General features: G+C 38.9%; 1 protein-coding gene and 1 long non-coding RNA gene across 6 annotated transcripts in view; one reads left to right on the top strand and one right to left on the bottom strand.

Annotated features, from left to right (window-relative positions):
- Positions 1 to 12,476, top strand: part of UNC13B (unc-13 homolog B) — a 239,625-nt gene that overhangs the window by 143,856 nt on the left and 83,293 nt on the right. For all 5 annotated transcript variants that reach the window (XM_082401357.1, XM_082401353.1, XM_082401355.1 and 2 more), the window contains one exon: positions 844 to 934. In XM_082401357.1, the coding sequence (XP_082257483.1) occupies positions 844 to 934 (91 nt within the window). The remainder of the gene's footprint in view (positions 1 to 843; positions 935 to 12,476) is intronic.
- Positions 1 to 12,476, bottom strand: part of LOC309633148 — a 108,415-nt gene that overhangs the window by 56,140 nt on the left and 39,799 nt on the right. The window lies entirely within an intron of this gene.

Consider the following 12,476-nt stretch of genomic DNA (forward strand, 5'->3'; position numbering starts at 1 on the left):
AGCTGTGCAAGTGACGTCCAGGCCAGTTTCAGAAGTGCCCACAAATGTTTTAAAACAATGGAACCAGTTAGGTGGCATCAGAGCCTAGCATATATTTTAAGTGTCTAGATGGTGGGTCCTTTTTTACTGCCTTGTCAGTAGACCCCAGTGAGAGAGAGGAGAAGCATCATCACCAAGAATTAACCACTATTCTACAGTTAAGCTGATGATGATTTGTTCTAATACAGGTTAGTGTTTCTGTCTCACAGCTACTTTGTTATATTTATTGTTCCTTTCTCTGAGGGTGGTCCTGAGGCAGCTCAAGGAACAAGATCACAGCAGGACAAGGGCCCTACCTTTTTTCTTAGCACTTTGATGTAGTCTAGGAATTGGAAAGCCTTCCAAAATACTTAATGGAGCAGGAACGGTTTGCAGGAACAAAATTCTGCCCCAAGGGTGCTATGTAGAACACTCAAGGGAGACTGGTGGTCTTGAGAGGTAGGGAGAGAGGGTTACTCCACACCTCTCTGCATGGTTTCTATGTTAGTCATTGACTTAGGGCCCTTGCCATTGCTGCTGGTATCCTGATCCCTGACTGTCCCAATGAGCTGCCTCATCAGGTGAGTGGAAAAGTGGGAAGAAAGAGAGGGAACAGATGAAAAGCTAAAAGGACTTGTCATTTTAGGAATTTTTTTCACATTGGATATTCAGGACTATGCTGTTTTAGTGGCTTGAATCACTAGATAAGTATAGGCATGAATACAACAAACCTTTTAATTTTAGGTATTTGGCAGTTTTGCCTTGAGCACTGTCATCTTGTGGCCTGGGCTTATTTTTAAGGAACATTCTTTTCTCTGTTACAAGTTTTCCCGAGGAGAGTGCATCTTCGCCATTTACCCAAGCCAGAGCGCACTGGATCCGAGCAGTTACCAAGGTTCGACTCCAGCTGCAGGAGGTAGGAAGTCTGTTGTTCTGGTTCTAGTTGGGACAGTTTTTCCTTTGAAATTGGGAGACATATGGTGCTGAAGAAGCAGTCAGTGATTAGTCATCTTACAGTGTGCTTCTGGGAATGCATGACAAGTAAGCTAGAGCCTTAAGAGATGGGCAGGTAGCCATTGGCTTCCCTTTATGCTGATTAATGGAAATCAAGTAGACCTAGTGGGTTAAGAGCCTGAAAGTAAAATTAAATGCTATTTTCAGTACCATTATCACCTGTGAGGCCATTTTATTTTGAGTTTAGGATAGAAGACTATTTCAAGGCCTCTTAGGATTAGTTGTTGTTTCCCTTGGCCAGCCAGTTCAAGTACCACTGGCTGACCTTTACAGGGCCAGAAATTTAGTGTTCAGAAGTTTCTACGGGCTCCCCTAATTTAAGGCCCCAAACATCAACACATTAATATCTAAAACAGTTTAAAAAAGTAAAAATAGAAATATTTTTCATTTGCAGCGTTGCAAGTTTGAAGTGTCCTTATCTGTGTGTCAGTAGTCACTTTTCAGGCAGAAAAGAGGTTTTTATTTTATTTATTTATTTATTTATTTATTTTAACATCTTTATTGGAGTATAATTGCTTTACAATGTTGTGTTAGTGAAAGGAGATTTTTAAATGATGACAGGTGGCTGTCGGTAGTATAATACCTGGCAGATACTAAAAATGCAAGCATGCTCACATGTGTAAACACACTTAAAAAGTAATTTATTTTGAAATAATTTCAAACTTAGAAAAAAGTTGCCAAAATAGTAAAGAACTCCTATATCCTCCTCACCAGATGCCTCCGTTGTTGACATTTTACAACATTTTTGCTTCATCGCCCTCCATCCATTATGATTAATCTTTTTTCTGAACCATTTGAGAGAAGGTTGGAGGCATGATGTTCTCCTGTTTGTATTTTCCAAAAACAAGGCTACTCTCCAGTATAACCACAATATAACTATCCAAATCAAGAAATCAACAATGACAATACTGTCATCAAGTCCCCATGCAAATTTTGCCAACTGTCTCAACAATGTCTCTTTTCTGGTCCAGGATACAATCCGGGCTGACATGTTGCATTTAGCAGTCATGTCTTTTAATCTCCCTTAATCTGGAGCAGTTCCTCAGTCTTTCGCATCTTCAACAGATAGTACAGGCCTTTCATTCGGTAACATATTCTTCATTTTGGGTCCATCCAATGTTTCCTCATGTCTAGACTCAGGCCATACTTTCTTGGCAGGGATTACACAAAAATGATGTTGGACTCATTTTAGTGAACTGCATCAGAAAGTACATGTTGTCAAACTGTCCTACCCCCTGTAATGTTAACTTTAATCACCTAGTTAAGGGACTTCCCTGGCAGTCCAGTGGTTAAGACTCCATGCTCCCAATGCAGGGGGCACTGATTTGATCCCTGGTCGGGGAACTAAGATCCCGCATGCCACACGGCATAGCCAAAAAAAAAAAATCACCTAGTTATGTTTGTATCAGCCAGGTTTCTCCACTGTTCTGACACCATTTTTCCTTTTGTAATTGGTAAGTGTTTTGTGGTACAATACTCTGAGACCATGCCAGTATCTTGTTCCTCATCAAATCTCCATGTACAGGCTAAGTATCCATGTATGACTCCTGTCTGAATCTACCACCACTAATGGTGGTTGCCAAATGGTAACTTTCTATTTCCATTATCCTTTCTACATTCATTAGTTGGCATACTACTATAAGGAAGAGATTTCCCATCAATTTTTTATTTCTAATTTTTCAGAGTAAGGGTCATAATTCTTATAATAAAGGAAAGTAAAATAACTTCCATGTAGAAGAAAAGTTCTGAATGAGAAAAACAAGAATATATTGGAGCAGTTTTTTATGACTTTTTAAGAGGCAGTTCAGAGTCTCTCAAAAAGAATAGCTAAAAACAGTTGCCAAAGCTTGGAATCATTTAGAGAAAAGCATGGTTTATTTAAGAGTAACCAAAAACCATTGCAACTTAATTGAATACCAGAACAACAGTAAATATATTCTTAACACAGGTCATGTAACTGGAAGTTGATTAGATGTGCCCAAGAGGAGGAAGATAAGCCAGAGTTTAAAGAAGGATCTGATAGCACTTTAAGATAGAGGCAGAAGCATACCATTTATACTTAAGATGAGATTTGCTGACAGATTGATTGAGGTTGTGAGACAGTAAGAAGTTAAGTATGGCACCAAGAATTTTTTTTTTTCTGAGTAATTGGAAGTTCCACCTATCTACCCTAAGATAATTTTTGTTAGTTTCTTATTATTATAGAATTTCCTTATGCAGGTATAAGTAAATATGAATGTATTTTCTAATCCCCCCCCCTTTTTTTAGAAACAAAAAGATGGTATACTATACACACTGGGAACATCTTGCTTTTTCACTTGGAGATTCTTCCATATTAGCTCTAAGAGAATTTTTTTCTTTTTAAACAGGTGCATAATATTTCACTGTATGAATGTACTGCAAGTATTTAACTAGTCTTCTGTTGATGTTCATTTGGTTGTTTCTGGTCATTTGCTGTAATAAACCATGTTGCAAATGATTACCTTTTACATATGTCATTTTGCTTGCGTGCAAGTATATCTGAGGGGATATGCATTTGTAATTTTAGTAAATACTGCTCGCCATTTATCAGTGGCTTAAAACAACAAAGGTTTATTTTGCTCATGATGCTTATCATCCTGTATGTTGAGGAGTTCTGCTTCAAGTTATCTTCTCTGCAACCCAGGCTAAGGGATCAGCCAGCTTCTAGAACATTGCCAATATTGGTGGTAGAGGGAAAGAAAAAATAACAAATGAAAGAGAACATAGGAGATTGCATTCTGGCTCTTAAAACTTCTGCCCCAAAGACACAGTATGTCACTTTTGCTCACATTTCCCTGGCTAAACAAATTATATAACCATGTCTAACTTCAAGCAAGTGGTACAGTATACCTTGAAATAGATAGGGAAGGATATTTGTGAAAAGCGTTAATGACTATCCTAAAGGGTATCTGCCTTCCACCAACATATACTCTTTTTTTTTTTAAACATCTTTATTGGAGTATAATTGCTTTACAATGTTGTGTTAGTTTCTGCTGTATAACAAGGTGAATCAGTTAGCATTCAAAGTGAATATGTTAGCATTTGGTATTTGTTTTTCTCTCTCTGACTTATTTCACTCTGTATGACAGACTCTAGATCCATCCAACTCACTACAAATAACTCAATTTCATTTCTCTTTATGGCTGAGTAATATTCCATTATATATATGTGCCACATCTTATGTATCCATTCATCTGTTGATGGATACTTAGGTTGCTTCCATGTCCTGGCTATTGTAAATAGAGCTGCAATGAACATTGGGGTTCATGACTCTTTTTGAACTATGGTTTTCTCAGGGTATATGCCCAGTAGTGGGATTGCTGGGTCGTATGGTAGTTCTATTTTTAGTTTTTTTTCTTTTTTTCTTGGACTTTTTATTATTTATTTTTATTTATTTTTTGGCTGCACTGGGTCTTTGTTGCTGTGCTGCGCACAGTCTTTCTCTAGTTGAGGCAAGTGGGGGTTACTCTTCGTTGCGGTGCACAGACTTCTCATTGCGGTGGCTTCTCTTGTTGCGGAGCATGGGCTCTAGGTGTGTGGGCTTCAGTAGTTGTGGCTCGTGGGCTCAGTAGTTGTGGCTTGCGGGCTCTAGAGCGCAGGCTCAGTAGTTGTGGCGCACGGGCTTAGTTGCTCTGCGGCATGTGGGATCTTCCCAGACCAGGGCTTGAACCCCTGTCCCTTGCACTGGCAGGTGGATTCTTAACCACTGCGCCACCAGGGAAGTCCTATTTTTAGTTTTTTAAGGAACCTCCATACTGTTCTCCATAGTGGCTGTATCAATTTACATTCCCACCAACAGTGAAAGAGGGTTCCCTTTTCTCCACACCCTCTCCAGCATTTATTGTTTGTAGATTTTTTGATGATGGCCATTCTGACTGGTGTGAGGTGATACCTCATTGTAGATTTGATTTGCATTTCTCTAATAATTAGTGATGTTGAGCATCCTTTCATGTGTTTGTTGGCAATCTGTATATCTTCTTTGGAGAAACGTCTATTTAGGTCTTCTGCCCATTTTTGGATCGGGTTGTTTGTTTTTTTGATATTGAGCTGCATGAGCTGCGTGTATATTTTGGAGATTAATCCTTTGTCAGTTGCTTCATTTGCAAATATTTTCTCCCATCCTGAGGGTTGTCTTTTTGTCTTGTTTATGGTTTCCTTTCCTGTGCAAAAGCTTTTAAGTTTCATTAGGTCCCATTTGTTTATTTTTGTTTTTATTTCCATTTCTCTAGGAGGTGGGTCAAAAAGGATCTTGCTGTGATTTATGTCATAGAGTGTTCTGCCTCTGTTTTCCTCTAAGAGTTTGATAGTGTCTGGCCTTACATTTAGGTCTTTAATCCATTTTGAGTTTATTTTTGTGTATGGTGTTAGGGAGTGTTCTAATTTCATTCTTTTACACGTAGCTGTCCAGTTTTCCAAGCACCACTTATTGAAGAGGCTGTCTTTTCTCCGCTGTATACTCTTGCCTCCTTTATCAAAGATAAGGTGACCATATGTGTGTGGGTTTATCTCTGGGCTTTCTATCCTGTTCCATTGATCTATATTTCTGTTTTTGTGCCAGTACCATCACCAGTGTATACTCTTACTAGTAATGTCATGAGGGTACTTTTTTCTTCCCGGACGCACCAGTAGAGTGACTTGTTAAGCTTTTGGATTTTTGCTTGTCTTCTAGGCAATGGTGTCTCAGTAGAGTTTAAACTTGCATATCTTATTATTGGTAAAGTTAAGCATGTTTCATATAAATAAAGGCTATTACTTTTCTGTGAACAGTCTATTTATATTCTTTGCCCATTTTTCTATTGAGCTTTTGATTCCTAGGAGCTTTTTACTGTTTTAGGGAAATTAATTCTTGCCTGTGGTGTGAGCTACTAATATTTTTTTCTCAGTGTACCATTATAATAAAGTTTTTTGACCTTAATAAGCCACATTTTCCTAATGCAGAAAATGGGGAGAAAATAGTACCTTTCTCTTAGGATTGTAAATTATCTAGTAGAACTATGATTTAAAAAGAGGAAAGTAAAAAAAAAAAAAAAAAAAAAAATATATATATATATATATATATATATATATATATATACTTCAATTATTGCACAGTGTCTTCATGATATAATAAAACCTTTTGATCTAGCTCAGTGTGACTCACAATGTGGTCCATGGACAAGCCCAGTCCAGTAACTGTTTGGTTCTAGTCTCTGATGAAATAAGTGCTGAAGTTGAAAGGGAGCATTTAGAGGCAATTTGGATTGCCATGACATCAAGCACATGATCACTGGCCTTGTCTCACTGAATGGGGTATAGACCAAAAATATCAGTCCATGATTCCATATTAGGAATAAAAAACCAGATCCTTCGCAAAAAGAATTTGAAAGGCACTGATACAGACCCTATATGCCTTTCCAGTTTTACTTCTTTCTGCTACTCTGTTTACTCAACACTTCCAACATGTAAAATTTTTTGTTCAAAGCACTCACTGTTTCCATGCATGGAATATACTCTTTTTCCTTCTCCACATAGCTAACTTTTCATTCACATCTTTTAAATCCAGTCAGGTGTCAGTTTTTTGGATAAAACTTCCAGACTCTGTGCATACAGTAGTCCCTCGCTGTATCCATGGTTTCGCTTTGTGCAGTTTCAGTTACCTGTAGTCAACCCCAGTGCAAAAATATTAAATGGAAAGTTCCAGAAATAAACAATTCTTTTTTTAAAAAAATATTTATTTTTAGGCTGCACTGGGTCTTAGTTGCAGCACACGGGATCTTAGTTGTGGCATTCGGACTTCTTAGTTGCAGCATGCGTGATCCAGTTCCCCGATCAGGGATCGAACCCAGGCCCCCTGCATTGGGAGCATGGAGTCTTACCCCACTGGACCACCAGGGAAGTCCCCAGAAATAAACAGTTTTTAAGTTTTAAGTTGAATGCAGTTCTGAGTAGTGTGATAAAATCTTGTGCTGTCCTACTCCATGTCACCCTGGATGTGAATCATCCCTTTGTCTAGCCCATTAAACACTTATTAGCCATCTCAGTTCTCAGATCGACTGTCACGAGATGGCAGTGCTTATGATCAAGTAACCCTTATTTTACTTAATAATGGCCCCAGGGCTTCCCTGGTGGCGCAGTGGATAAGAATCTGCCTGCCAATGCAGGGGACACAGGTTCGATCCCTGGCCCGGGAAGATCCCACATGCCACGGAGCAACTAAGCCCATGCGCCACAACTACTGAGCCTGCACTCTAGAGCCCGTGAGCCACAACTACTGAAGCCCACGTGCCTAGAGCCCGTGCTCTGCAACAAGAGAAGCCACTGCAATGAGAAGCCCGCGCACCGCAACGAAGAGTAGCCCCTGCTCGCTGCAAGTAGAGAAAGCCCGCGTGCAGCAACGAAGACCCAATACAGTCAAAAATAAATTAAAAAAAAAAAAAAAAATAATGGCCCCAAAGTGCAAGAGTGATGATGCTGGCAATTCATTTTGGTTTTACCTTTCCTCTTTTTTTTTTTTTTAATTAATTTTTTCACTGGAGTATAGTTGACTTACAATGTTGTGTTAGTTTCTGCTGTACAGCAAAGTGAATCAGCCATACATACACATATATGCACTCTCTTTTAGACTCCATTCCCATATAGGTCATTACAGAGCACTGAATAGAGTTCCCTGTGCTATACAGTAGGTTCTTACTAGTTATCTTTTATGTATAGTGTGTGTATATGTCTGGCAATTCATATATACGAAAGAGAAGCTGTAAAGTGCTTCCTTTAAGTGAAATGGTGAAAGTTATTGATTTAATAAGGAAAGAAAAAAATCACATGCTGAAGTTGCTAAGATCTATAGTAAGGATGAATCTTCTATCCATGAAATTGCAAAAAAGGAAAAAGAAATTCATGCTAATTTTGCTGTCATACCTCAAACTGAAAGAGTTATGGCCACATTTTAAGTGCGTAGTTAAAATGGAAAAAGCGTTAAGTTTTTACAATAAGGTATTTTGTGAGAGAGAGAGAGACCACATTCACATAACTTTTATTACAGTATACAATTGACCCTTGAACAAAACAGGTTTGAACTTCACGGGTCCACTTATATGTGGGTTTTTTAAAATAAACACTACAGTTCTACGCAATCTCTGGTTGGTTGAATCTGCAGATGCAGAACCTTGAATACTGAAGGCCAGCTATGGGACCTGAGCATCCTTGGATTTTGGTATTCATGGTGGGTCCTAGAACCAATCCTCTGTGGATACTGAGGGACAACTCTAGCGTTACAGTTGTTCTATCTTATTAATTATTGTTGTTAATCTCTAACTCTGCATAATTTATAAGCTAAACTTTATCATATGTATACATATATGCAGGCATCCACTGGGGGGTCTTGGAACATAGTCCCAGGATAAGGGGAGACTACTGTACTTTTGCTAAATTGGCATTTAATGGAGTTACTTGTTTACTGTTAAGTACTTGTAAGATCCTTGAACGCCAGGGCTATGGTTTTTATTGCTGGTGTTCTAGAGCCCAATATAGAACCTGGCAGAGTGTTTAGCCAATCTTTTATGGATGCTTAAGACGTCAGAAAAGCCCATTAGCATTTCCACAGAAGTCTCCGTGTACTTCTTTATCTTCTCTTAATTAATTCTTTAAACAAAGTTTCCCAAGGCCTAGCACCTAAAGCCAATAGCAACAAAATATTAACTATTAACATTAGCTATGTTGTATAATTTATATATACATTAATATAAAGTTACTGAATTTGGACAATACTGTGTGTGGACTTAGAATTTTTCTCACTTAGGCATTGTTTTGTGAGCTTTATTCTGGGTTATTAAATATTTTTTGAAAGCATGATTTAATGATTATTAATAGATTACAATATTCCATCATGTATCGATAGATGTTCCTTAACAATTCCTCTTATTTCTTTACTGTTATAAATAATATTATGATGAGTATCGTTATGCATAAGTTTCTTTTCATTTCTGATTATTTCTTTAACTTAGCTTTCTCAAAGTAGATTCAAATAAATTGCTGAGTTTAAAAGTATATACCTTTTATGGATGGACCTAGAGTCTCATACAGAATGAAGTAAGTCAGAAAGAGAAAAACAAATACCGTATGCTAACACATATATATGGAATCTAAAAAAAAAAAGAAGAAGGTTGTGAAGAACCTAGGGGCAGGAATAAAGGCACAGACATAGAGAATAGACTTAAGGACACGGGGAGGGGGAAGGGGAAGCTGGGACGAAGTGAGAGAGTGGCATGGACATATATACACTACCAAATGTAAAATAGATAGCTAGTGGGAAGCAGCCACATAGCACAGGGAGATCAGCTCGGTGCTCTGTGACCACCTAGAGGGGTGGGATAGGGAGAGTGGGAGGGAGACACAAGAGAAAGGAGATATGGGGATATATGTCTATGTATAGCTGATTCACTTTGTTATAAAGCAGAAACTAACGCACCATTGTAAAGCAATTATACTCCAATAAAGATGTTAAAAAAAAAAACTATATACCTTTTAAAGCCTTGTGATAAACTTCTACATGTGTCTTCAGAAAGGTTTTTCCAATTTATACTTTCAATATTTAAATGTCTTGCACCAACACTGGGTATTATCGTTTTAGAAATTTTTTGCAAATTTGGCAGAAGGATGGTATCCCATTGTTTTAATTTGCATTTCTTTGATTATTTGTGATTTGAATATTTCCCATAAGTTTATAGGTCATTTATACTTCTTTAGCTGATAGTGCATTCAATAGACTTTGAGTAAGTGCCGTACGAACGTAGCTACCCTTATGCCATTCCTGTATGATTGTCAGCAACTTAAGGGAAGAGGTCATATAGGTCATCTCTGTATCTGGACTGGCTGAGTACCTGGCCATATGTCCTTAATGAGTGTCTGACATTGCTAATGCTGTTGAGGTAGTAATGTTGGTAGTGTGGGTGGAATGGATGTGATTCTGTACCTTATTTGGCTTAGCTGCAGAAAAATCTGGGGGAGGAGGTGAGACTTTTTAGCTCTAGAAACGGAGACTGCAGTGGCAGCAGGTGGGTGGGTGTTCCAGGTGGAAGGGACAGTGAAGGAGAAGGCATGGAGGTAGGACATGAAGAAGCCTTGACAGAAGCTCTTAGGTTGCTAAAGAAAGCTGACGGAGGAGAGTCAGTAAGAAGAGATAGAACTGAGCAAATAGATTAGAAGTACGTGTTTACTACCAAACGTAAAATAGATAGCTAGTGGGAAGCAGCCGCATAGCACAGAGAGATCAGCTCAGTGCTTTGTGACCACCTAGAGGGGTGGGATAGGGAGGGTGGGAGGGAGACGCAAGAGGGAGGGGATATGGGGATGTATGTATATGTATAGCTGATTCACTTTGTTATACAGCAGAAACTAACACACCATTGTGAAGCAATTATACTCCAATAAAGATGTTAAAAAAAAAAAAAAGTACGTGTTTAAATGGAGCCATCCCAGGAGAGCCAAGATTGCAGCCAGTTAGCTTGAGAGATGGGTCAGCATTTTCTCAAGAAAGATCATTAAGATAGAACGAATCAGCCGTCTCGCGCAAGTTCTGTTCTTACTTGTGACTCTCTCCCAGGCAAAGAGATGTCCATCTTGTGCTATTATTGAAGCCCTAAAAAATGGATTCCCCTTGGGAAAATGAGGGAGGGCCCTTGAGGACCCCATGTCTTAGGCTTAGTTGCACAAGGAAAGCAATCTTTCTATAATTTTAAACTCCAGGATTTTGCTCTGATCATGGCTGCCTGTCTTAACTTCTACTACCTCAGCTCATTGCCCTTGTGGAGACCACAGTTATCCCTCCTTTTTCTTACGGTCTCTCAGCCTTCTCCCTAACCATTGCTACTGTAATACTTAAAAAAAAAAAAAAACACTAAAGAATGATTCGAATAAGTAAGAAATGTAAAAATATAAAATTATATAAAAAAGATATGTATAATGCAAAGTTTCCCTCCTACTTCAGACTCCAGGCCTCTAGTCCCCACCTCCCCCATCTCATTGTTACCTGTGTCTTATGAATCAGTCCAGAGGTAAACTGTGCATTTATAAGCATGTGTGTATGCACATGCGTGTGTGTGTATATTATACACATTGTCCTTCACCTTTTATTCATTTACTGCTACATCTTGGAGATTTTTCCTTATTACAAATAGAGCTACTGCATTTTTTTTAATAGCTGCATAGTACTTCCTTCTGTAGATGTATTATAATTTGTACACTCTGTTCTCTATTGATGGATCTTTAAGTTGTTTCTAATATTTTGCTACTACCACAGTGTTGCAATACAAATCCTGTAGTAAGCCCCAATACTTTCAGACCTCTCTTAACCACAGTTTTTAGCATCCCACTTCAAACTTTATGGTAAGCCCTACCTAAGGAAAGGCCCTACTACTGTTTCACAAACCAGACAGACCTCTCTTGGACAAGAGCCCTCTGGGCCCCTTCTGTCCTTTGGCAAACCTTGGAGTCCTTACCTGATATCTGAGACCAGAACAGATACATTTTCTACTGGCTGAAACATGGCAGTTCGCTAAAACCCTTTTGTATGAAGACTATGCCTTTTTTTAAAGCCCCATGTATTTCTGGGTCAGGAGTGAGGCTTGGTTTTCTCTGGCTCTCTCTGCCACTTTGAGGCCATTACTAGATCCTTGCATAAGCCGTTCTCACACCCACCTTCGTTGTTGAAATTAGATCCCAACTTTTGCATAACTCCCTGTTCACTCACTGAAAACTTTAGTATGTGCATCACAGTTTTCCTTCTAATCTCAATTACTTTCCATAGTCCTCGCGGTTATCATCATCATCATCACAGTAATCACATTATTTTTTTTATTATTATTTATTTATTTTATTTTTGGCTGTGTTGGGTCTTTGTTGCTGTGCGTGGGCTTTCTCTAGTTGCGGCGAGCGGGGGCTACTCTTCCTTGTGGTGCACGGGCTTCTCATTGCAGTGGCTTCTCTTGTTGTGGAGCACAGGCTCTAAGCATGCGGGCTTCAGTAGTTGTGGCACATGGGCTCTAGAGAGCAGGCTCAGTAGTTGTGGGGCAGGGGCTTAGTTGCTCCGCGGCATGTTAGATCTTCCCGGACCAGGGCTTGAACCAGTGTCCCCTGCATTGGCAGGCAGATTCTTAACCACTGCGCCACCAGGGAAGCCCAGTAATCACATTATTGAATACTGTTATTGTCAGTGCTTTACATGTATTACCCAACTGAATTCCTACAATAATTCTATGAATTAGGCTTATGTTATTAGGCCCATTTTATAGATTAAGAAACTGAGGTTTAGAAAGATAGAAACTTGTCCAGGGTCACCTAGCTGGCAAGAGTTAGAACCAGATTCAACTCTAGACCTATTTAACTGCAGAGCCTATGTTCTTAACACTACTATCTACCACCATAATCTTAGAACCCTGTTTTTCAAAGTG

This window comes from Balaenoptera borealis, assembly GCF_965194805.1.
Source record: "Balaenoptera borealis genome assembly, chromosome: 8".
Lineage (NCBI taxonomy): Eukaryota > Metazoa > Chordata > Mammalia > Artiodactyla > Balaenopteridae > Balaenoptera > Balaenoptera borealis.